The following is a 26931-nucleotide window of genomic DNA, read 5'->3' as shown; positions in this document are numbered from 1 at the left end:
CAGTAATAGCTACAGAAATTCATGAGCCCAATGAGTCAGATGCCACTACTTAGGTTTTAAGGGAAAGTATGCTTAATATTCACGATTCATAACAGTTACTTATCCAAATGTTTTCTGAACCGCATCTACAGGGATTTCTGTTCCCTCTGTCAGAGCTTTTCTGTAGCCCAGGAGCAGCAGGGATGAATTGTAGAAGTGCTCTGGAGCAGGTTCCCTCCCCTCTCTTGCAGGCTAAGGGTTGACTCAAGTTGAGGAAATGGCCCCTGCTGCATTGGGCATTAACAGCTCTGCATGGAAAACAGACTTAAAGCAGAGAGAAAGCTTGCTTTGCTCTGCACTGTTAGGAAATAACCACAAAAGGATGTCTTTCTTCCCATACGCTTTCCCCTTACTTTCTGCAAGAGGGAAAACTTGACACTAACATGCACAGGTCTGGAACATTAGGCAGAAAGCTGAGCACCCAATCTTTTCTAGAATACTAATTGTGGCTCTTTGGCCTCAATATTATAACCTGCATCTTCAAAATGGAAACTAGCAGCAAACATCATCAGGATGCAAAGAGATCCAAATTTCCACAGCACCACAGTCTTTGCTTTTAAAGAGTAGGCTACAGGACAAATCTCATTAAAATGAATAGCTTTAAAATCACAGAAAAAATCATGAATCTATTAACCACTCCAGAGATTACAACGGAAAGGTCCTTACAAAGCATTTGTGACTCTGCTGAGGTCTATTCCCAACAGTCATTGTGCGACCCGGTATATAATGCTGCGTCGGTTTGTTGTGCACTCATCCAAAGGGACCAGCAAACAATTATCCCTCAGCTGTATGCATAGCTTGACTGATTTATTTCTAGATGCAATTTAACTGATCTATGTGTTCTTACCTCAGGCAATTTATACTTTTAATCCCCAATCAAATTTTGTGGTGTCATAATTGCTCTGCTTATATGTTTGCCTTGCTCCTCTATCAATGAAACTGTCATAATGGAGAAGAAACTCTGTAGCCTGACATCAAGAAAAGATTTTAATTAAAAAAAAAAAAAAGGAAATTAACTGACAAGCTAGATATTTTGTGTCTCAAATGCCAGTCTTCAATGTCATTCATAATGAAAGCACCAATAATAAAATTTATGAGATTTGACTGTGATCTTAGAAAACTCAGTGTTGAGAATATCTAACAGAATATGTCATTGCAGCCTCTCTTGGAGATGTTCACATGCTTCTCTGGCCTGCAGCAAACATCTGAGTTCAGCAGAACAAGAACCTCCAGGCTACAGAAGTTTACCTCTGTCTCACAGAATTCACATTCATATGCACTCCTGACCACTGAAACTTCCTCTCCCCTTTATAACTCCTGAAGAACATTCTAACCAAATCAGCCCAACACAAACGTGGTGAAGCTGTAGTCACCGGCCAAATGCAGCAACACAGCAGCATATCAGAAAGCAAGCCAAGCAGTAGCATGCAGGACAAGGAAGCCACCTAAGGGAAGACCTTCAGTGCTTGAGACTCCACAAGCAAAACAACAGGCTATTTCCTTCACTGCATGGGGCGGGACCCTGTCCTTCACTGGGGGTGGCTGAGGGAGGGAGGGAAGGTTTCCAGGCTCTGCTGCTGTCTCTCACTCCTGGGACAATATTCTTTGCAGTTTCTGGCTGTGGCTTTTAGCTCTGGCTACTTTGCAGCACTCACAATGATGACTGCTTACGCACGTCATCCTAATTATACAGTCAAAAACAATTGAACCGCTGTCTAATTCAACAGCCACAATGAATGAGGCAGAACTGAAATTGCACAGGCAGAAGAATTTCACCGTCAGTTTTGGAGGCGCAATTTGTGAGGTAAAAAAATTGTAGAATTTACAAACTGTAAAATAGTAACTTTATTTTTCAAAGATTTCCAGGTAAGATTTGGCTCTTATATAGCTAATTTATGCAGACAAAAACCCCTATGTCAAGATGGAAAACCATGTTGATTTTTAAATGCGCTATTATGGACCACTCTTCCCTCAAATAATTCTATATAATCTCTTGATTTGTGTTGAGTTGCTCTTGAAAATTCTTCAGTTTGTCAGTATTACAGTTACACTCAGAATTTTACATGTCACCAAGCAGCATGTAGACGGTACTCTGCAGTGACAAGAAAACATCAGCCCTGGACAGCTTATTTACACAATCTATGATATTGTTTAACTGTGAATTCACTCTTTGTACTCAAATTATCTTGTTTTGGTTAGAGCTGGGTTGTTTTCATCTAACTACCTGTTATAACACCTACTGATACTAAATAAGTGGCATTACACAGAAACTGTGCAGGTTATGCTCAGGATGAAGGGTCACTCAGCCAAAAAGGTTTGATCACACATAAGTGAGAGAGCTGGATACAGCTCTGGTTGTCTTAGTCGCATATACAAGGTTTAATGTCAAAGCAGCCTGAGAAGTTCTTGATGAAAGACAGAAAGATTTTTTAGCAGAGACAAAAAGGTTTCATGAAACTTTGGCTAGATGTTGGAGGCTGATATATAAAAATATAGATGCTGTTAAAAGTATCAACAACAGAGAAATGTGTGAACTTCTTTATAGACCATGTTCTAAAAGAATAATCTGATTTCTGACAGTGGTTAGTAGGAGGCATGGTTATAAGTTTTGGTGCATTTGAGGTCAATACAAATTACAAAACTGAAAAATTCTGCCACACAGAAAAGTTCAACAAGTGAAGCACAACAGGTCACAGATTTGATTAAAACTGATCATAAAAAAATGAGAGAAGAGTCTGATTCCTGTCCAGTGCCAAAGCATATGTTCATATGCTAACAACCTCAGCTGTCACTATGGACCAGATATAAAGTGGGTGATAATGAAGAAGACAGAATCGCAGGATTATTTTTCTAAAATGTATAGAATAGAAATACCTACAAATTGTTGAAATGAGATGGTTGGGGGAGAGGGGCTGGTGGTGGGAAAAACAAAAACGAAAAGGCAGACTACTTTACTTTTCCAAGTGCTGCCTTTGGTCTCAGCCTGCTTTGTCATGGCAGAACTGTCATGAAGCTGGGATGCAGCCCAAGTGGAACATGTCATCCTATATTGAAGAGGCTCCATCAAGGACCCTGCTGCACTTTCTGCTTCATCGCCTTCCAAATATGTGACGAACTCCACGAGGGAAATCCTACAATGCCATATACTCTATTGAAGTGCAAGATCTCTTTTGTTTTATGAAATCTTAAAAAATAACTATCTTTATGTTGCTCTATCAGAGGCTAGAAAATGCTGAAGCCATCCTCAGCAGCAGCAGCAACTGACAGAACAACCTCCTATGAGAAAATGGTGGGGAGAAGAGCAGAAGGTAGCAAACACAGAAGTACTAAAAGCGGACTCCAAAAATACTAGAAAACTATTTGAAAATGTACTGTGCATTTGTCTGCAATAAAAGCCATTATACTACTTTAATTTTCCTGTGTTTTACTAAAATGCTTGCAGGCTCCAAGAATCCTATTTGCAACTGGAGCACCTCTCCAAGGAAGAAAACTAGTTCATCATAGAAATCATGACTGCCAGAAAAGAGGAGCAGTGATGTATGAAAATATAATCCATTGAACATCAGACCTGACAACCTCAGAGCATTTCCAGGCTAAGTCAGCTAATAACACAACTCTTAACACTGCAGGTGGATTCACACTCAGCAAAATGTGATGTTCAAGTCATATAATATTTTTGCCTAGAGCTGTTGTAAAGATGAACAACAGTGGAGAATATGTTACTTGGTGAATCTAAAAACTCAGAAGTGCTGCAGTGTGAACAGAAAATTAAAATACAGTTTCAAAAGTTAAGGGTTTTTTACTGGCCATAAAGTAAAAATGTCACATTGCAAAATATTCCTCGAGGGAAAATTTTGCTTTTAGGTGCACACAAAATTTCCTATCAAGCTAAATTCTAGGTCTTGTGACATGAATGTTGGTCACTTTCACTGAAGACAAAACAGGCTCCATTTAAAAGCCTTTTAAAATTGCCCACTGATGGAGTAACCTAGATGAAAGTAGAACATAAATTAAAGTTTGCCGTGCAACTATTCAAAAATGGAGAGAAATACAATTTACCTAAGTCAATAGATCTTTGCAAATATGGTACAATACTTGTCATAGAAAATGCATATATTTTATTTCTTTACTTAGAGTATCCAAAACAGTGTTGTAAAGGATAAAAATAAGCAGGTTAGAACTAATTTTATACTTCAGAATTTATTTACTAAATGAACCTGCTTTCAGATCTTAGCATACTTAAAAAAGTGTGTATCATTTATGAGCTTTACTCATTCTTTAAACTCTCAAGAAAAGCAGATGTTGAGAAGATTTTAGAGTAGTATGATGACAACTCTTCAAAGAACAGTAGAAAACATATCTTTGAGATTTCAACAAACTGGCTTATGAATATTCTTCCTATTGCTTCAGCCTGCAGAATATTGTTTTTACGCTTCGAAGTTTCTCATTGATCTTTCTCCATTTTTCATATTCCCAGCCATCTGATACCCCGTAAAGAATTACACTGTGGAGCCAAAAGAACATATACAACAAGCACACCTGATCACCAAAATATTCAACATTTCTTTGACTTGGTCTGCTCTTAAAGTTGCAGGCTCTTATAGTCGTCACTAGACATTATTTTTAAATTGCTATATTCCACCAGATTGTTTTAATCGCTCACAGTTATTTGACATCTGAGTCATGTAATTCCACCTAGTACACTCAACACATTCTCCAAATGCACTTGAACAGGCTCTTGAGCTTAATCATTCATTACTAACTTACAGCACTACACCTGATCAGCACTCTTAGAACAGCTCTACTAATTCTGGACAGCATTTCAAAAGAAGTTTCTCCTACAATTTCTGTGAGCAAAAAGGATTTTAGAATAATGCTTTGAGTTATATTTGCAAATTGTTTATTAGAGCACTTTGCTAGGTAAGAACCGCCTCCTCAAAGAGATTTGTCACTGATTGAAACAAGAACAGGATAAAACCAGTAAAATCTTACTATAATTTGCCTGTACAGTGAAATAATAATAATAAAATTAAAGTCTTAGAAAAGGGAGAACAGTAATACTAAAATTTTGCATCTTTATGGCATTTATTGTCCCAGAGGACTCTTGGTGAAAAGCTAGTAAATAATAACTTCCTCATCCATCTGAAATCTCAGTGAGAGTTTTAGGTACACAGAACAGAATTACCAGAGCTGGAACAATCCCAAGGCAGCAGGGCTAACATCTGTTCCTGTGGAAAATAAAACAAGAACTGCAATTCCCTCAAGCACTCAGGAATTCAGTTTTATACTATTTCTAAAATATGTTAACTCCAAAATAATAGCTTTTTAACTCTAGATTCATGACGGAAAAGAACTCACATCCCAAATATTAAGCTAAACCAGGTACTTCTGTAGTGCTCTGTTCTAGGAGGGAAGGGAGATAAATCAGAGGTAGCTCTGAGGAAAGAGTTTACAGACTGAGGCTGATGCAGGATACCTAATCTTGCCGTTCTGACCACTGTCCCCACTGAGAGAATATGCTGCACCTCAAGGCTCTGCTTGGTGGTTTTCATCCCCAAGCCACTGAGCAGCTGAGGGCTTGGAAATATCCATGTAAGATACCCTTGCTTGTAATTTTAAATGGAGACATATCGGTAGAAACAGTAGCATCCCTATATTTGCCATACATCTTTTTTCCTTCTCTTAAGGACACCAAATGCGAGAATAACTATACCACTGAAAAACACTGCTGTTCTGGAATGCCCATAATTCATAGATTTTTTTTTTTTTTTTTGCCTAAGTTTCATTGGATCATCTGCAAATACACACCTGGAAGTATGGTTCAGCTATGCCTGTGCAGGCCTGCACCTGTCTGAGTCACACACCATCTGCCAGGTAACCATAAAAAAGACTCACTGGCTCTTGAAGACCATCAAGCTCCATCTAGTAAACACTTATCTGGCCCAGCTACTAAACACATGGCCCATGCACACCTGTCTTATCTGGACATATTTCTGTGGAATTGACATAATCTCTTACTGATCTGCTCTTCAACAAAGACAGTAAAATCAGTTTCAAGAAAAGCACAGTCAGGTAAGAAGATGTTCATTAAACTCTAAGCACTAATAAACAAATCAGAACTAGAACAAGAGACACTGGAGACTGGAAACCCAGAACTGTTCAGTGATGCAGATTAGAAAAGAGCCTTCCAGGAAATATTTTTCCTTCCCATTACATTCTCCTAAATACTCATTCTCCTGCAGCCTCCCTTCCCAGAATCATTGTTCTTAAAAAAACGTGTGTGTGGGTTAGGAACATAGCTGTGGATATGTCCTCCTCTCCAGGGCCTCTCCACCCAGAACGCAGACCCTGCTGACACTTCATCTGTTCCTTCTGCACTCAAGTTATTTCTCTCTTGAGGAAGGAGCAATCTTCCTTCACAGACAACATTACCTGAAAGGGGCTTGAAATAATTTTAACCTGCATGATGTGATCATAGCTCTCAAGACAGTTGTTTGCTAGGCTGCTGTACTGACACACTGTGCTACAACAGCTACCGAGAACTGCACCGGGTCCCAGCGCAGCTAAAGCAGTTCAGACTTTCCCTTCCCCATCGCACTCCACTTTCCTTCTGCACCTCCCTTTACAGCAATGTTTTAATCCTTCCTTGGGGGGGTTACACCTGCTGTTTCAGTGCCAGAAATGGAGAAATTTTAAACAGAAATATAGAAATTTGCAACATTATCAACACCACATGCCTTTCACCACATTTTCCATTTTGGGTAATTATTTCAGGAGAGACTCTGTCAAAACAGTTCTTATAGCATGTAGTGCAAATCCTTTCCTTGTATATGATGAAGAGAGGTGCTGACATTTTCTTGCTGATTTGGGATCATCATCTGAGATCCACACTGATGCGTCATCTGCCATTGATCACAAAATATTGACATGGTTTGAAGCCACAGTACAGGGGGATGGAGCTACTACAGGCTTTCTGTTATTTTTAGGAGATGGTATTTCAATGGTACACTTGTTGCAAGCAGGAAATTTCTCCATAAGTGTCTGTAGAATTTTATCCTATCCTATCACCCTTTTTCAGTAGGCACACAACATTTCCTATCTCTTTTTAAAAACTTGGTGAAGCAGGGCACAGGGCTTTAAAGCAGTGATAGAAGGTACATGACATTTTTCCTTCTTTTTCTGCTAGATGTTTAAGAGGTGGCAAAGGAATCTACCTAGTAGTGCTACTAAGTAGAACACAAAAGGCCATCTAATCATCTGGAAAACCAATGTCCTTCTTATTCAGCAGACACCAGAACCTGCAGTTCCGTGTTGCTTGTCCAACACATATACACTGCCCACTCTTTCAGTATCTTGCTGTTTTCAAAGAGCCCTCTGTACCAACGTCAGACAAACCCAACTGGAGAAGGGGAAAACTGCCTTGAAAACTTGCTTTAAAACCATCGATATCCTCTCCCAGCTTAACTGCTGATCCGGAGCAGGACAGAGCTTCCACATTTCATAAATGTAACTTTTTTCTTTAGTCTTTTCATCCTTCAAATTCAAGGAATACAGACAAGAAAGACAAAACAAAAGAAAAAAAGCAATCCCAAAACATAAACCAAAGGTGGATTAGAAACAAACAGCTACAAAATAAATCACACTTCAGAAAAAACCAAGGTTGTGGTACTACTGAAATGTGCTTTCTTTAAAAGCTTGAAGAGAACTACCCTGTGAAGTACAAACCTGCACCCCACTTAGTGCAATCACCTCCCCTTGAGCTTTGTTTCTTTTTTATTTGTAGGGACTTCCACTCTTTGTACACAAAGTAGCACCAAACAGCTTCTCGGGCATATTAAGCATTATGTTAATCACTATTCAGATACAGACAAAATTAAATACAAAGCAGAGGAAGCTAAGAGATATTAGCCAGAAAATGTTTCACTAGCTTTTCTATAAATGTATGTTGTTCATTTATTTTCATCAAATATCCAGTTATTAAAATGACAGATGCTGCAGAAAGTGTTCTACAACTTCAGACTAAAGCCTTTTTTATTTGACACCTACTATAACTATTAAATCGTCAACTGCTGGTTAGCTTGAGGGCTAATCTTTGAAATGTCACAGCTAATTTCAGTTCTCATTTTAAAAAGTTAGGATTTCCTTTTGTATGCAGTTTTACACTGTTGTCAGATGAAAACATTTGCAATGAATTTTCCTAATGAGCAAACATTGTTTATGACCTTATGGAAACTTGCTGATGGCTTAGTTTAGCAGCTCTCTACTTTGAGGGGTCTCCTAAATGAGCTGGTCACATAGAGAGCAAATTAGTTCACCAATCCACTGCACTGATCTCACATGTTCATGGGAGTTGGATAATGCACTGGAAATCAGGAGGGAGTAAGGAAGTCAGAGATTCACCATGTTTATCTCTTCTCTGGTAAACTGAGATTCAAGGTTCCAGAAAACCAAAAAGCTCTGTGGGGGGCCTTGCACACAGTCAGATCCCAAATAATTTTCTTTTTTGTGCTACACAAGAAATGTCCTACCAGGAAACAAGTTCTGTAAAATGAAAAGGCAAAGCAAGGCATTAAATTCAGAATAATTCACATTCATGGGGTCAGGTGCAGAAAAATCTGAGATTTGCCAAGAGTCAGTGGGGTTGTGAGCATGTGCATGTGTGTGCATACATATATATAGTTTCCAGACTATGCATTTTGCTAGCTTGTTGTACTCCCTCAAATCACCCAATTATGGTTAATGTCAACCAAGAAATTTTCGAATGCTCAAAATTAAGTCAAATTTGATTGAACATTCAAAAGCATTTCTCAGTAAGAGATGTCTTTATAGTGTTAAGTATTCCATGGCACACTAAACCTCTACCCCCCCTTTTATAAAATTAATTGTACTTTTAAAGCTCTATTTTAGATTAACAAGAAATTGTTTGATTGAAATTTCTGCCCTCCCCCCACTACTTTTACTATTCACCCTACCTCAGCCATGCCAACAAAGAAAATTTAACTGTAGGTATAAATAGCTCTTGAGGCTTAATTCAGAACTGTACACGCAAAATTAGCTGCACTGATGAATGCTACTAACAGAAATGTTTGTTAGACTCCCATACTAAGCATAAGTTCATCCTGCTGAAGTCCATGCTAATTTTATCTGATTCTCTGCCAAAGACCAACATGTTTTTTAATTTAACCATCTTGGGTATGTTATTTTTCCAGGATGACATGAAATAAATACTTTCTCCCTGTTTTTCTTCTGTTGCTAACACTGTATTTCTGAGATTCTTGTACAATGCAGTGGCTACTGAAGCCTGGAAATTGGAGGCAAGCTGCTAAGATAAATCTTCAGAAATAATCAGCATCAAAATACAAAGCAAACTTCATATAAATAAGCATTTTTCCGGTTATGAAATATGACTGGATACATTCAAATGCAGGATGCCAGGAACAGACTTGAAAGCTATTTCATGGCTGTGGTTTCAATTGTTCAGCAGCTACTGTGATGGAATTTTATCCTACTGTGCTAGTCTCTGGCTGACATAAAAGGAAAAGACAAGGCTGTATTTAATTTTCTCACTCCTCCACTGCAATTCTTTTTCCATTACACAGAAATAATAGAAGGTCATGAGGATGAGAAATAAATTAACAATTTTGAAACTTGATTTATAATAACAGATAATAGCAGTAAATGCAATGAGCAGAATACCCCACTGCAACAGTTCAGGCATAAATCAGTAAGAATGGTAACATTCATGACTTCACATCAGTGACAAAGGTGAAGCAAATAAAAAATTACAGGAAAACATTTTTTAAATAGAATGTCATGTTTTGAATTAAAAAAGAATCAAAAATTATTTCCAACATGGACTGTATTTTTCCTACTACTTGGCTCCCCCATGTAGCCAAAACAAACTTCTAATATCCTGAGAACAAATGTGGTATTTAATATGGCAGCATTCCAGTGCCTAAAGAGAACCAACAAGAAAACTGCAGAGGAGCTATTTACAAGGGGATGTAGTGATGGGATAAGGTTAAATGGATTCCAACTCAAAGAAGCCAGGTTTAGATTAGATATTAGGAAAAAATTCTTTACTGTGAGGGTGCTGAGGCACTGGAACAGGTTACCCAGAGAAATCGTGGATGCCCTATTCCTGAAAGTGTTCAAGGCCAGGTTGGATTGGGCTCTGAGAGGGGTTGGAAGTAGATGGCCTTTAAGGTCCCTTCCAACCTAAACAATTCTATGACATCTTTCCAAATATAACCAACATTTTTTTGCTAACAAATATAAACATTGCTGTAAATTTAAGTTACTGTGTCATCCATAGTCTCTACAAAGAGAAAAAAAAAGGCAAAAAATGACTCAAACAAAATCCTTCTATTCTCTAGAAGGATTTTGATCCAGCATACACTAAATATGATTTGGTATCCTGAGAAGACAGTACTAATTCTTCATTAATTATTAAGCCTGCAAGCTATATTATGGTAGCATTGCACAAAATAAAGTTTGGCTTTTCTTCTCCTTTTTTTTTTAATTATCCCTTAGACAAACAAAACATCTGCTTTAGGAGAATTATTCTGGCTCTGTGGAAAATTCTCCTCAGCTTTCACACATACATGATGAACACGTTACAGGTAGCATGCTGTAAAGTGCTGTATAATTGAAATGCAGATATATTCATCTCCCAGACATATACTTTTCTTCCCATCACTTTATCACTATGTACCGATTCAAAGTAGTAACAGTTCAACAGAGACCTCAGTAGGTCTTCCAAATCTAAATTACTTCCAGTGCCTCTATCAACTACATAAGGGAACTCCTCAGACATCTAAACTGTGTCAAAAAAACCCCTGTGTAAATACTTCTTTTCTTATCTTTCATTTTCTGACACTTAACAGAAAGAACGTGTGCTATTTGAGAAGAGAAATATATTTAGCAAGGAAACAGGACCTGCACTTTATAAATCATTAGGGTAGTGTTGCATTCAGTTTATACAACTGTTTCTATCTGGATTAAGAAAAGGAGGGAAAAAAAAATCAAAATCCTTTGTTTTGTTGTTTCAGCAACTTCCTAATTTATAACTAATCAACTGCTCAGATAACCAAGGAATTAGAAAAATGCACACCATGAAAGCCAAGTTAGTCCCAAATCAAAAGCATTCCTGTCCTGAAAGCTGGTCATTGCAGAGGGGCCATTCTAACCACACAATGCCTTACTCAATTGGAAAATGGCCAACACCAGTGAATCTGACTCCAGAATTAGGACATTCAGATTAACAAAACTGTAGGAACACCCTTGCAGGTCTTTTGGTTTGCACTTCTCATCACAAAATCCTTTTCCACCTGTAAAACAGTATCCAGTTTATCTTTCTAAAAGTGTAGCAGATAGCTGTATTACTCTTTTCTGATAAATCACCATGTTTATGTTTCCTTGTTCTGTATTCAGAATACACAAGGAATTTATATGGTAACTGACATGACTATAAGTCCTATAAGTCTGATAAGCACAAAGGCAAAATAACAGAAGGAATCAATTTGTTAAGAAAAAAAAAAAAACCAAACAGAAAGAGAGCAGAACTCTCAGAAATATTTGAGGAATAGCCATAATTTCCCTTCTAATATATATCTGACAGCAGAATTAGAATAAATAACATTTTGCATTGAGTTTCTGATGCATAAAAATAGGATTTGTCATTTCAAGTCTCTGGGCAATAGCCTTATCTGTTTTCTAAATGCTGTCTCCTAGACAATTAAAAAAAATTAAAAGGAAAAAAAGAACAGAAAGTTGAAAGAATGATATTCTGTAAAATCAGGAACTAGCACACTTCGTCCCAACAAGTTGTTTCAAAATTGTTTAAAAAATTCCCCAACTCCCCCACCCTCCTTCCCCCCCACCTTTAACGGTGTTGCTTTCTATAAATAATTTCAAAGAAAATGAAAACTGGGTAAAGGGATTTATTATTTATGACATGACAGTGTTTCTGATATCGTATTCACAGAAAGCTTAAAGAAAAATGCCTCTACTTAATAGATTTTCCAGTTTCAGATTCTTATCTACAGCTTCTTGTCTATCTCCTCTTACCTAATAAATAACAACATAGTTTATTATTGGATGAGTTTTTGAATATTGATAAGATTTAGTCCTTCCTTTTATTTTTTCTTTTTTTTCAGAAACCTATTTTATATTTGGCATAGATACTCTTGAATAAAGAAATGTCCTTTTCCTGTTTAGAATAAGTTTTTGAAAATAAACTGTAAAAAGATGATATTAAAATACATGTTCTGGGAAAAAAATGAAATTAGATTTAGCACTCTGAGACTTAAAACTCATATTCCAGTGAAAGTTTTAAATTAGGTCACAAATGACAGCAAGTTATTCAACTGAAGAATAAAAAGTTTAAAAGTATTTCTGGTAAGAATCAATCTGCTCCTTCAGCTTTCTGAACACTACAATGCAAAATATTTGATATCTCCTCTAAAACTCTTTTTCTCCATGCTGTCTGGAAAAGCTTGAGTAGCATATGTTGTAATTATGCCCTAAGAAAGTGTCATTCCTATAGATTTTCTTCTCTCCATATCTTTCTCAATAAAATTTTTTTGTGAATTACAGTTACAGGAAGCATTATCCTTGCAAATACCAGATTTGGGCTGTGCATTGTCATTATGACTTGGCTGACCAATGATAAAGAGAAATATTTTATCAAGCACCTCAGACAGGTACTAAATACAGGGAATAATCATGCAATAATTTCTTTGAAAACCATTATACCTGATGCAACAAAGTAAGTAAACATAGCTGAATTCCCTCCCTAAAGGGATGCTTGTGGGATTTTGCTGCTGTCTCTGAAACTAATAAAAAAGAGCTTTCTTTCAATCTTAGATTTTTTTCAGTTTGATTTTGCTGGGGTTTTTTTTGTTGGAGGGGGAGCAGTGAAGGACAATTAAGCAATGCTAATGAAATCTATCAATTTCACCATAATTGGCTGCAAAACTAAACCGAAGGCAAAAAGGATAAGAAAAAAACAAACAAACAAACAAAAAAGGAACTACATAGCAATATTCAATTTCAAGCTATTGATAGGTACTGTACATGGAATAATGCAGGACAAATATAACTGAGTCCCTCCAGAGTCTGTTTCATAGCTGCTACTGTCTGAAAGCTTCATCAAAGATCCAGTCCTACTGTGCATGCAATGGGATAACAAATGATTTTACTGAAACTTTCAGTCAAATTCAGTGTAAAAAGAAGGCAAAATTGTGCAAGCAACTAGATACTGGTATTGTCTTGCCATATGGTTGTTTTTTACTTAGAAATTCCAAATTAGTTTCAATTGTACCATGTCACAGAAAGCTTTTTCAGCAATTAACAAAGACAGCAAATGGTTGAGCCTTTACACCTTGTTGATGTCTTTGTGTAGGCATTTTCTCCTTGAACCAATTTCTGACAATCTTAGTTCTGCTTCTTCAATATGTGTAGAGGTTAATTGATGTCCAAGACAGTTTAAACTAACATGGGAATAGAATCTGACCAGCTCCCTCTAACCTCCTCCATGCTCTTGTTGCAAGGAGACATCCCTCTGTGCACCACTGAAATATACTTTTCTTCAAACACCAATTTCCTTATTGCACCAATTTCCATGTGCAGTCCAAGTACACTGCTCAACAAAGCATGTTTCAGTACATTCCTTCTTTGCAGCTGTTGGGAACTGTGAAGACCATTCTCCCTGAAATGGAGTCAGCTCATCTCACTTGGTGAGCTCTGCAGACTCCTGAACACATATGCATCACTAACTTCTGACTAATGTTGTCTCAGATACAATCAAGCAATTAAGAAGTTTTAAGGCCACACTCCTATGGTCTGTTTTACTCTATCAAAAAGCAGAAGAAATGTAAACAAATTCTAAAAAAAAAAAAAAATACTATGGGTTTGCAACTCTACAATTAAAATCAGAATGAGGATACTACTGCATATAACCAGTTCTTCTTGAGTCAATGTGAGCATGCTTTGTACTTGACTGTGAAAAAATACAAATTATAAATAAATTTAAAACACAACTGAAGTATGTTGCAAGACTATCTAGGATGTAAAGCACTAGAGTTAGTGTACTATAACCTAGTACCAAACCTAAATGATGGAGAAAAAAATGTATTTTCAGATCACATTCCAGCTACTCCTTAACTGCTAAAACATTCACTTAAAAGGTCACTGCAGCTTGCAAAACTTGTGATTCCCTTGAGACCACTCTGATTTGTTAATTCAGATGACATTCGTGCTTAAAAATCTGATAACTGAGGAATTGTACAGTGTCATCTCTTGGCATCTGAAGACAGGTAATAAGCAAGAGTCTCAAGGCAACAACATTAATTTTTAATATAAAATAGAACTGGAAGCTCTGAAGATAGAAGAAATACACAACTGTGTTTCTTTTTCAAGCATACTTAATATTTAATACTTGTTTCAACTACTGGCACAAAATCACAAGCCTCCTCCATCCCACAATTATCTGATGAGGACCTACCGTTACTCCAAAAAACCTGGTTTCATTCATAGCATTCAGAAAAATTTTGCCAAGTTTGTGATTTGTGTAGTTAAAATCTTCAATTTTTTGGTGCTTGTTGGTGGAATTCAGATAATTCATTGCCCGCTGCAGGGTCCTGGCAATCACCCATATTCCATCATAGGCATAACCATGAAATTTGCTGGATTGTCCATCACCACGTTTAGCATTGTATTCCTTTTCATACTGCTGTGGAGTCTGCAGAGGAGATAAAATTCAGTTTTACCTCAATACTTAACATTTAACAGAGTTGAATCTAAATTGACACCTCAAATTGCACCCTCCAATTTAGAGATGTACATAACTAATAGAGAAATGGCCTCCAAAGTAAAAATTATGAAAGAAAATAAAATTCACAAAAAACATGTACTGCCTGACTTAAAAACTGCTGGGGAGTTTGGAAAGCAGAACTAGGAGACAGAGACTGAAAGCAGTTGTACTGCCTCACTGTATAAATGACAACTTGCTTTATTTTACTTGTGTACAAAAGGCTCCAGTTCAGCCAAAACTGTACACTGGTGAGCCATAATACATAAAACAGAGAATAAGTCCATATCCCTGCAAATTAGTGGTCTGATTGTGCTTTACAGGATAACACAAATCCAATAACCTTTACTTGAGCAGCCATTTGCTCAAGATGAAATTTTGAGTGGCAATTTGTCTGTATTTTACAAGTTCACTACATTCTGGTTGGTGTGCTATCATACGATGAGTTGCCTTTCCATAAAGTTGTCTTTCATGCTCACTCAGCAAAGCATGAAAGGCAGATGGAAAAAAAAGATGAAAAGCAGCAAAATCAGACCTGGTTGCTCATTGGTCAGAGTTTGTACGGATTTATTATGTGATAAAATCTTATGTGCTTTATGGAAACACCACCCATTTTTATATTTAAAACAAGCCTCACTTCCTGCCCCGTAGTTCTGAGAGGCACAAATCACCATTCAGATTGGCTGTTTGCAGAATAGGTTTAAATATAAGAGTTTCCTGTTTCTGTGCTCAGCTATTTAACTTGACGTGACACAGCACATGATACTAAAGACTATAATTCAAACTTTAATGTACATTTAACTACAATGTTTGTATGGGGGAAGAGGATAGATTTGAAGGAATGGACTTTACTGCTTTCTTACCCTGTAGGGAATAAGATTTGATTTTCAAATCTTTTAAAATTGTAAACTAGTGGAAAGTGGTGAAACTAACTGCGATGACTGCCAGGTCTGTAGGTAGAAGAACCTTTTAGCTTCACCTCCCTCCTTGGTGCTTTACTGTGCCAACACACCAGTGAGACTGATGGTATAACAAAATAGATGGAGGAAAAATACTAACCCTTCCCGATATAGTCTTATTCGTTTTTGAGCTGAGAGGCTCAAAATCCACTCCAATATAACCTTCCATGGCTGCAAGAAGATTTTTGCTTAGACACTGTGAGGAATTAATCCAGGATTCCCACCAAAGATTTTCATACCACCCTGGAATAATCCACTGATATTTGCTGCCATACATTTCTTCATCATAAGCCTGCAAATAAGAAAAACAGAAAAGATAGTGGATATTGTAATAGAGGTATTGAACATAAAACCAATTGCTTTTTGTTAACTTTTTTTCATTATTAATGAAATTATGGTGTAATCGTGGTACACAAGTATTTTGAACAGTTTAGAATAATTACTTGCTAATAAGGAAGACTCTTTTCTTGAAGACTCCTGACTACAGAATTCAGGATGTGACAAGAGAATTTACTAAACCCTGTTTTTCCTTCATGGACCATTTCCTCAGAAACAGAAAAATGAAACAGTGTTCTAGAACTGAGGGAGTTAAAGAGGAACAGAAGCAGAAGGCACACTTTTGCACAGAAAATTCTTCATGACACAACTACTACATAAGTGATAGGACCCCCATGCTACCACATTTAAACTAAGTTATTATCACCCTTATATCAACCTAAGGACCAGGTTAACAAGAAAACTTGGATCATAGGCACCATCAAACCACACCTGGCAAATGTGAATTAGGTGACTGTGCTAAAAAGCAAACCACAGAAACACTAAGTTAGCAGTTCCTTCTGAGGAGCATGAGTGAATAGTGAATATATAAAGCAAACTCTTAATGATTTATTTTTTTTACTCAGCAAGATTTTTCTTCATGTGAAATTCTATATTGTTGGAATACTGAATACAGCCCACTGTAATCCCAGATACTGAGATGATAGTTATCTCCTTTCAATACTTAGCAGATATACATAACAGGAAACAGAAATACTTTCTTAGTCAGGCACATATGCTGTTGTATCTAAAAGCTGATTTATTCTCAAATATTCTTTTTGATTGGGAAGAGTGTTCTAGGATAAAATTAGCAAATTTTAAGTCAGATGTTTCTCTCACTGTCTTGCAACTAGATATTTTTCTTTTGACATTTCAGTCAGACTCCATTTCAAAACTGCAGGTTTCATGCTTCTTTGGGTCCTAATATAAACAATGCTTGAGATAGAAGGCTTAAGATAAAAATTCTAATTTTTAGAAATACATGGTGCAAGCTTAGAGCTCTTAACAGGAAAACTGCTACATTTTCACAGATAATATTACAAAGGGAGGAAATTATAAGAATCCAAACAGGACATATTAGTCATTCAGAAATAACTGTTTTGAAAATTATCCCAAAGATCATTTGAAAAGCCTATCAGATAAGTAAAGATCAATAGCACAATATATGAAATAGGACAGCCTCCTAAATATGTTAATACCCAAATTAAAAATGGGCTTTAAATCTGTGAAGTCTATTATAATGGTGCCAACTGAGTTCATAACAGTATTGTGCACAAAGCAGATATATTTGGCCCCTGGTGCAGAAGCTTTTGTTCAGCCAAAATCAAATTTCATGCCTTTGTATACAAGGCTGCTTGAAAGTCTTGTATGAAGTCTTGTGTCTTGCATCTCATATATTACTTATTCCACAATCCACATAAATAGTTTGTCTTTCTCTTGCTTGTTAATTCTACCCTTCCAGAAACACATCTGCTTCTGTCCTCCTACCCACCTCCACCCCTGCACAGCTATGGAGACACTGTATTCCAGGTCCACCTGCAAGGAAAATAGCAATCCCATCTATAGCAGTACTTTCTTCTAATAGAGTTTTCATTATACAGTTAGGTCATTCAAGACCTTTCAGTGACTCAGTGTTTTTTGTCTGACAGTTTTCAAAGCACTGAGGACACAAATTGACACAGAATAGTGCTTTTAGAGAAGGACAATCTTACATAGCTTTCCCTGCTCTATAGAGATTAAAGTATCAAATTGTGTGTTGCCAGAAAGTATTGGCTGTGAACTATTCTGAAATTAGAGCTGTTGGAAATTTTCTGTTTGCATAAGCACTTGTACTGTTTCCTGCATAATCTGTGAATGCCCTGGGAAATGGGCTGAAAATTGAAAGTTTCAAAATAGCCAGAAATTTCATCCTGGAAACAAGGGATCATTCCCAACATGGTTGCCTGAAAGACTGCTTACACTTCCACATTTCTGCAACAATTTGGTTTAACAAAACCCAAACTAGAACACTTTAAGAGCTGTCAGCTTGTCCTTTGAGATATGGTAGAGTGTCAGGGCTTGAAGATTAGTCTGGAGAAGGCAAAAGAAAGAAAATCAGCTCCTCTAAGGTTGAGCACCATGACCATGCAGTCATTTTTCTAGTGACAGCACAGTTGATAGTATTCAGACATTTCAGTGTTTGAGTCCCAGAAGACTTATTGCAAAATAATGCTTTTTTTGCCACCATTTTCTCCCTGTTGATTCTGCTAAATGGAGATGATTTTGGTGCTTAAAAGATACCACTACTTGAAACACGTGGAACTTGTGTTGTGTGGAACAGTCTTGAACGGTTTGAATGCCCACAGACCAATTCTTGCAAGTTTCAGTTTCTAAGGGGAAGAATTTTTGGCAGACAAAACCAAGGTGAAGAAGGTTTGTACATACTTTGTACCACCAGAACAGCATAAAATAGTCATACATTTTCCTTTATCTTCCTCTCATACCCTGTGTAGGATGCAAAGCCCTGAGTTGCAGTCAAGCAGCCAGGAAACTGTCATGGACAATTTTTGCCCTTGTGAAACTGAATTTTAATTTTTTTTTTAAACTTTTAATTCTTGTTTGAATCCATAAGTAAATGCTTATTTACAACAAAGGTTCCTGTAATAGATATTTCTTATGTGTAGTAAACAATTATTGGCAATTTTTTGATGGTTGAAGAATTAAGTTTTGACCAAAAAGATTCTAATTTCTATTCCAAGAAAATATCACATTCCTTCCACTGAGGTGAAAATGAATGATAAAGCCAAGATTTCCCATAGAACTAAAACTGCTCACTGTTTTTGACACTGGTGATAAATGAACAGCTAAGCATGTTTAAATCCTTATAGGAAATACCTGCCATCATTCACTTTGGCTTGAACCAGTCCTGTCTGCTGGGAGGACTTTTAAAGTTTACCACTGAATTGTCCCATCTTTTAGTCCATTTATTGTGTGGATGTTGGTCTCTTCTTCCAAATAACAAGGAATAGGACAAGAGGAAACGGTCTGAAGATGCAATAGGGGTGGTTTAGATTGGCTATTAGGAAAGACTTCTTCACTGAAAGGATTATCAGGGAGCAGGGAAGAGGCTGAGCCACCATTCCAAGGGGTATTTAAAAGATGTGCAGATGAGGCACTTAGGTGAGGCTTAGTGGTGGACTTGGGAGTGTTGGGTTTATGGCTGGACTTGGTAATCTTAAAGGTCTTTTACAACCTAAATGATTCTATGATCTTATATAAACTCCGATAGATGTCCTGAGGAAACCGCACAGCATATGACTGTTGAATCCAGGCAGAAAAGTGAGGCAGACTTTAAAGATTTTACCACCTACGTAAGTCATTACCAAATAATACTCAGGTTATAACCACAATCACAAAAAAAAAAAAAAAAAAAAAAAAAAAAAAAAAAAAAAAAAGTCTTGCACCAGTGAAAAAGCACCTTCCTTTAGCAAATTCAAAGCCTTTCTCTGACTGACATCAGTAACCCTGCAAAATATAACAGGGAATCATAACTCAAACCTGTCTGAAGATACACCTGGAAAAGAGGAATTAAAAAACCTTGACATATCTAAATTATTGTGCCCTTAGACATATATCTGTAGGAGTGCATGAGTCAACAATATATTTTGTGACTAATAACAAGCTTTCTGACATATTTTAGTGCATTAATATATAAATGACCTACTTAGAACTGCCCTCTCCTTCATTCAGTCTCCTGCTGAAACTCCCAAATAAATACACTTATACAAGCCTCAATACATGATCTTCCAGATTTCTCCAGGCTCCAGAAAAATCCACCTTATTATTTTTGACACTAATGTACTTTAGAAGCGGCCATCACACTTTGAACTGCTCAGAGTTACACACATTTCCCACTTTCACACCAAACTGTAGCCACAGAAGGCTGCGCTCATGTGACAGAGACATCCTCTCCCTGGAACCCTTCAGATGAGAGCGGTGCAGACTAAAGGACAGCCTGCCCCTCCAAGGAATTCTAGGATTTCTTCAGTGGCCTCGCATGGACTTGGAAGAGAATTCTAGAGGAATGCAACTACTAATTAAGGGCAGTGGCATAAATGAGGCCAATCTCTTGCTAATGTTGGACTGGAAGATAATTCTGACCAGGACCCCTCTGCTGGGGAAATGCAGTCCAAACCCAAGAGATCTGACGAGGATCTGGGCTGCAAAAGGACCATCATTTCTTCCAGGAATGAAAAAATAAGAGATTATCTCTGTCAATCCAATTCAAATGGCAGTACAAAAAGATCTATATACAAAGACCTATCAGAGATGAGAAGAATGAAAAATAAAATAATACTTTCCATTTCCTTTTGGATGAAAACAGATTTTGTTCCTTCCAAATATACTCTACAATCTCCTTTCCAAATTTTGCCATCAACTGGGACAGCTGCTGAGTAAGAGCCAAAATGCATCTGAGGCACATATAGCACTCAGATTTTGAACTTCTGCCTTTCCTTTCTTTGCAAGGATAAGTAACTCACTAAGTGAACACTAAAAACCACCCTCTGAAATTTAGATGCTGTCATTATTACTTTTCCATTATATTTACTGTGTTCTTGGATCATACAGGAATAATCTAACTATTTAGACTACGAATTCAATACCTATTCAAAATTTAGGCCACTAAAATCTGTCTCTTTGGGATTCCTTTTTTCAGGCCAGTACAAGTATAGATTCACATTTTAATCCTTCTACTTTCAATGGCAGTAACAGTGGATAAGTTTGCAGCACGTTCACACAAACAAATGGTGAGGATAGGGAATTTTATATTTGCTAGTCTTACTGTTATGGTTAAAAAAATTTTATTTTTTACCAAGTACTATTTGCTTTCATGTAATACACGTAAAATATACAGTGCTAAGTCAGATGGGAATGACAACTGTACGGTTAGCAACATTTTCAGTAGCAGAAATTAGTGTTGCTGAGTTAGGATGTATAGGAACTGGCTTGAATTTCTTATTCTTTAAAAGGAAAACATGCAAAACCCATACACAAAGGCATTATCACCAGAACACAACTCTTGGACAAGACTGAAACCTTGCAGTTCTCTCTATCTGCTGCTACATATGCAAGTATTTCTCTGGATCTGATGTGAAGAGCATTGCTCAAGTTTGATTTGGCATTTAATTCCACTGCAGGAAAGTAGTAAGAAGCTAAGCATGCAGTCTATGCCTAAATTCCACTGAAGTCAAGTACAAAGTATTTTACTGAAAGAGAAATGGAACTAAACATGTGTAACCTCTCTTTAGGATATAAACCTTCACAGAGCTGAACTTCGTGAAAAAAAAGTTTATGCTCAAGTTACTTTTTATTCAAATGCAGTACATTCTTTATTGTGATATGCAATTAAATATATTTACTTACACAGCAGAAAACTTTTACAGCCATTTCCTCATCAAACTGGCCAAGGATTATCCGAACGTCGTTACCCTGCAGATTGAATAAAATACATGGTAGTTAAATGCAGTCACAGCTTCCAGACACCCCTTTAATTGGCCATTCAGATCATGCAGGGATTTAGCACAGATTACAGCTGCAGACAGAATTAATACAGAACTATTTCACCTTCTAGAAGTTCAAGAACTTGAAGTACCGCAAAAGACAAAAAAAGCCGAGGTGTTTGAAGAAAAAGATAAAGCTATAGTACCAATGAGAATAAAACTGATATTACAGTCAAATATTAGTATTCAATAACACTAAAATATCAAATATTCTTTTGCTTCCTTGCAATATTTCTTCTACAATTTTGCATATTACAAGTTAAAGAGATACAATTTTCACTGTTTGCGTAAAATAATGCTGTAGAAGTAAGAAATGTGATTTGTGAGATCAAATGCCTTGATATTAAGCCTGCTTTAGTAATTTTTAAAGGTTTTACCCATACAAAATCATCTCTATAGCCACTATAACACATTGTCAACTCCCTCTCTCCTCCCTCCTACCTCCACACATCAAAAAAAATCATCACCGTTTAAGAACCCATGACTGAAGTTCAAAGACATAATTTTGCTTTCATACTTAGAAACATATTAAGAAAGTCTTCCTAAAGTCAGGAGCATATGGAGAAAAATATTTCTCCAGAAACAGGACTAACATCTTCCTAACATGAAAAATGACTTCTAATATCCATAAAACACAGAACAGATATCTTTTTATGACTTCACATTACCTTTCTTTCACACAAAGGCAGAGTTCTCAGCAAAAGCTTGAGCAAATCAAATTTTTCATTTCTTTCATATAAGACCTGTTTAGAATTACTAATAGCTCTTTCCCTCTCCAAGGAAAAAACAAACATATGATTCAGTATGATTTTCAGTGGCAAAAACCATTTAAGCTTTAATTAAATCAATTTGTCAGATTTTTAGTTCAGATAATTTCAATGTTTATTTCCTGTTCAGCAGAAAATATTATGATGGACAGTGCAATAAGATATTAGAATGTTTCTGCAATTAAATCCATGAAAATATTGTCACTCTTAGCATGGTTTAAATCAGAAATAACGTAATGTACTTTGCTCATTCTGAACCTGTGCATTTTCAGTAAGCCTGTTTCTCTTCATTTTTATATTTAGCCACAGACTGATAAAGTAGTGTAAATCTTTTTCAAGTGGATTAGATTCTTTTTAAACAAATTAGCAAAGTTACATAAACCAAACAAACAAATTACACAAATTACAGCAATAGCATTACAGTTTTTGTAAGGACAATAAATAGATTTAGGAATTATACACAAAAACCCTCACCTCATCAACTATTTCTATTTTTCACATTTTAAAAATAATTTTGTTATTCTTGGAACCCCAGCTCTGACTCACTTGACTGCTCTGAACATAAAAATGCAGACGTAATATTTGAAAAAAAGAGTAGCAGAGTTTGATTAAAAAATAAATGGCACAGCACCTAATAATTAAACTTAAAAATTGAAGAAATTCCTTTCCATTTCATAACATGATGAGAACCAATTTTAAAAAAACCCCAAAAGATGTAAACTATGTGGCCTCATAAAGAATAATCCCAGAGTGCACTTGCAGCACTGCTGCCCACTGGCTGTGTGACAACATTCAGACTGAAGTCACAGCATCTGTGGTGTGTGGTTTCACACCTTAAGACATTGCTTCCACATGACTATCACATAATTTAGTATGCAATCATGCAACGGAGGAATTGTCTGTTAGAACACAAGCAGAACGAGCTAATTTAGGAAAGTCCATACAAGAGCTCTTCCTCTTCCGTGCACAGCATTCTTCCTCTGTGCGATGACACACTCCTCAGTCAGCCTCTTCCTCTTGAACTTTTTGCATCCCCTTTCACGTTTTCCCCAGATTTGTTCTTGAAGAATTGCATTCAAGATTGCAAATAAGCCTAGATCCATGGATGCCAGACTTGGGTCTGCTGGCTCCATCCCGCATGAGAGACGTTGAATCTTCAAATTCATGCAATTGCACATAGCTCCAGTCCCTGGCAGAGGTTTTATCTGCATGGATAATGAAATCTGCACTGAAGTGTATCAGAGCTGGGTTCATATCAGTGCTTGTGGGTGAAAGTCCACATTACAGACTCATGAAAAGAGATACATCAGATGCTTGCTGGGCATAACTTTTTTACCCCTTCATTCATACTGTTAATTGACTATAAATCAGCATGGTTTTCTTGCAAGGATATACTATTCCTTTACATCAACCCTTGCAGAATGATGCAAGTTAACACAGTAGAACTTCCTCATAGGAATCAAAGAAATCACCCACTGGATTCCAGCAAGTGTCAAGTCTCTTTTTCAGAGAGCTGTAAATTGCTTGCATGGAGGTAAAACATATTTGACAGAAGAGGTTTTAATTCATGGAATTAGGCAGGTGATCTTCAAGAAGATTAAAAACATCCCAGGGGAAGGCAACTCCCAAAGCTGCACTTACATAAAAAGACCAATGTTTAGACCGTTTGCCATATGGTGAGCTGTCATATTTACTCTTCCCAGAGATTACAGTAGCAATATCAGCATTTAAGCTTTGCCCCTCAGTAAGAAATACATATGTTCCCATATGGACTGAAGTTCAAACAAGAAAATGAAGAACAGTTACATTTCATTTACTCGCAGTTGTGGCAAACCCTGCATAAAAAAAGGTTTTATAAAATAAGCCTATAGCACAGCCTCAAAAATTAATTACTCTTTTGCTCTCTTTTTTTCATTCATATAGGTGAGGGTACTATTTGGCTACTAAATATGAAGTGTCTTTGGAAGCACCAGCAGCTGAGTAGTATAAACCCTGAAGAGAGTGAGGACCAACACATCTAAGATGATGTAGGGATGAAGAACAACTTGTCTCCTTCACTACCATTTCTAACAGCCTTAGACACGAGACACTCTAGCCTTTTCAGAGTTTTTGAGTGATGCACATTTTGCTGGAATGGGCAGCTATTTTTTTTCAGCCTTCAGAGCTTCCCTTCTTTGATCAGATTTTAATCTGTCTCATTTCTAATGAATAACACCACAATGTTGTATTATATAGCTTTCCAGAGAAGGATTGCTACAATATCTCGTCTGCCAGGAAAAGTCAATGTCTTGGCAGGCTCTTTATGAGATACCTAAATTGAATAGCTCAGATACTCTGTCTTATTCTCTACCATGTATCTGGCAGTCAAGAGGTTATCAATAAATCTACACAAAGCTGGGTAACTTTGACAATAGAGGTAGCCACATGTTCTGCCTTCTAAATGCTTGGATGTCCACTTAAAGAACTATAGATGAGCCTCTGACCTTCACTCATTGTGAAGGTGAACTAGATGTCATCAACTCCCATCATCATAACATGATGGTAATTCTTTTGTCCTACATGCAAGATATGAAAACATTGGAAGCAGAAATGTTATTGCCCATACAATTTGTCTGTGCATGCTTAGAATTTTCAAGCATTTAAATGGATGTACAAACGCATCCCTTTCTTTGAACATAAAAATGAATTTTAAAGATATCCTTAAGCTTAAATTTACCTTTCAACTGTGGTCCAAAGAGGCTGGAGTCAATGCACTAGAAACTAATGTGTTACGAAAAGAAATATAAAATATATTTCTGCAAATCATACCAGATTTTTCTGTTTTCCATTCCATAATCATAGATTTCAATAATTTAAATATGTTTGTGAAAATAAAATTATTTCAGGTAAGCAGATACCAATTTACTTATATGAGGTTTACATGTGGAAGAAAGGAATGAACATTTTTAGAATTGTATAGCTGAATTCCATGTCTAACATGTGCCCAACAAAAACTAACCTTATATTTCTGTCAAGAACAGCAATTTTCTGGATAATTGCTTGTTATTGTTTTACTAATTTGTTTTGAAGAAGAAACCAAGAGATAACTAATATATTGTTAGTTGAGTCTTCTGGTCTTCCCAGTAAAATACCCCAGTGTGTTGTTGACACAACACACAAGAAAGTTAGAACCACATTGCTTCTTCTGACTTTCAGCCTAAAGATACATGCTTAATATGCTTTTTTTTCCCCTTTTTATTATACTATTGTTAGTCAATAATGGGGACTTTACTGTAACTCCTACTGGAGTCTCTTCAACCCAGACAGGAAATGCAAACTGGCTTAGACTGGACAGACACAAATGGCTTCCCACAAACATAATCTTTACCAATTAATACTTTAAACATTCAGGCTTACATCTCTAGATTGTGGAAATAATAAAGCATACTTAGTTTACCATGCTCCAGAACTTTTCCAGATAGCTTCAGTAGTGGTCTAGTCTTACACAGGTCAATATTCTTGCTTTAATTTTATCTTTTTTTAATATCATTCTGTTTATTAAGGTTTTTTTGTATCCTGTTTTACACATATTTAAGTATTTGCAGGATTGTGCCTTTGATTGTGTGTCATATGCACTAGATGCCAGAAAAAATTTGATCTTCGACATTTAAAAGTGCTTTCTCCTGCTGTTCAATCATTTCTTTCATGTTCATGTGCAGTTTAAGATTCATATCTCCTGTGTCTAGTTTGTTGCTGGTTGCACTGCATGGTAATGCTAAAATATAGTTTTAATTTTATGAGATGCTAGAAGTCTAATAAATCATTATAATAAGAGAAGGATGGGAAATTATTCTGCTACCAAATTTACTTTTCCTTTTTTTTTTCCTTATGATTCATATGAAATCACACAGATGATGTTAGCAAAGAATTTAATCTAAAATGTGTAATGAAGTTAATGCGAAGAGGCTCAATATTCTTTCTACATGATAATTTACCTTAAAAGGGTTCTGGTTCCAGACCTCAAGAATTTTCACACGTATATCACTATGACTGTGGCTTTAAGTGCAAACATTAAGTCAGCAACAACTTTCTTTACTTAACATCATCATCAGCAACTATAAAAAATATTTACTATACACATAGACCTTCATTAACTTAAGCAGGATTAGGTGCTCAAGACGCCATTTTTTGGATGTTGTTATGCAATGGAATGTAGTAATACGTCATTCTAACACAAATTTTGTTTCACTACTCCTCTTCATAGAAAAAAACCCCCAAAACAACACTTTCTCTTTTTCATCAATCAGCCACACATACCTTAAGCTTCTTTACACTTGTGCAGGGATCATTGGAAAAACTTTCAGTATCTGAAATCTCGATGTCTTCTCCATAAAGGACGCCAGTCAGATCATTCCTCACCTGTCACAAGTTGAGAAAAAGACAAACCAGTGAACCAAGAGCCAGTGAGAAGGAAGCAGATGGACTGTTTTTATATCTGTAATGACAAGCAGTGATCTCAA

General features: G+C 36.6%; 1 protein-coding gene across 2 annotated transcripts in view; it reads right to left on the bottom strand.

Moving 5' to 3' along the window:
• Positions 1-26931, bottom strand: part of GABBR2 (gamma-aminobutyric acid type B receptor subunit 2) — a 470824-nt gene that overhangs the window by 220992 nt on the left and 222901 nt on the right. For both annotated transcript variants that reach the window (XM_048289220.1, XM_048289221.1), the window contains exons 4-7: positions 26729-26830; positions 21529-21594; positions 15911-16102; positions 14546-14782 (exon numbers count right to left, since the gene is read on the bottom strand). In XM_048289220.1, the coding sequence (XP_048145177.1) occupies positions 14546-14782; positions 15911-16102; positions 21529-21594; positions 26729-26830 (597 nt within the window). The remainder of the gene's footprint in view (positions 1-14545; positions 14783-15910; positions 16103-21528; positions 21595-26728; positions 26831-26931) is intronic.

Source organism: Corvus hawaiiensis, chromosome 30, assembly GCF_020740725.1.
Source record: "Corvus hawaiiensis isolate bCorHaw1 chromosome 30, bCorHaw1.pri.cur, whole genome shotgun sequence".
Lineage (NCBI taxonomy): Eukaryota > Metazoa > Chordata > Aves > Passeriformes > Corvidae > Corvus > Corvus hawaiiensis.
This window is presented reverse-complemented; position numbering and strand designations above follow the sequence as displayed.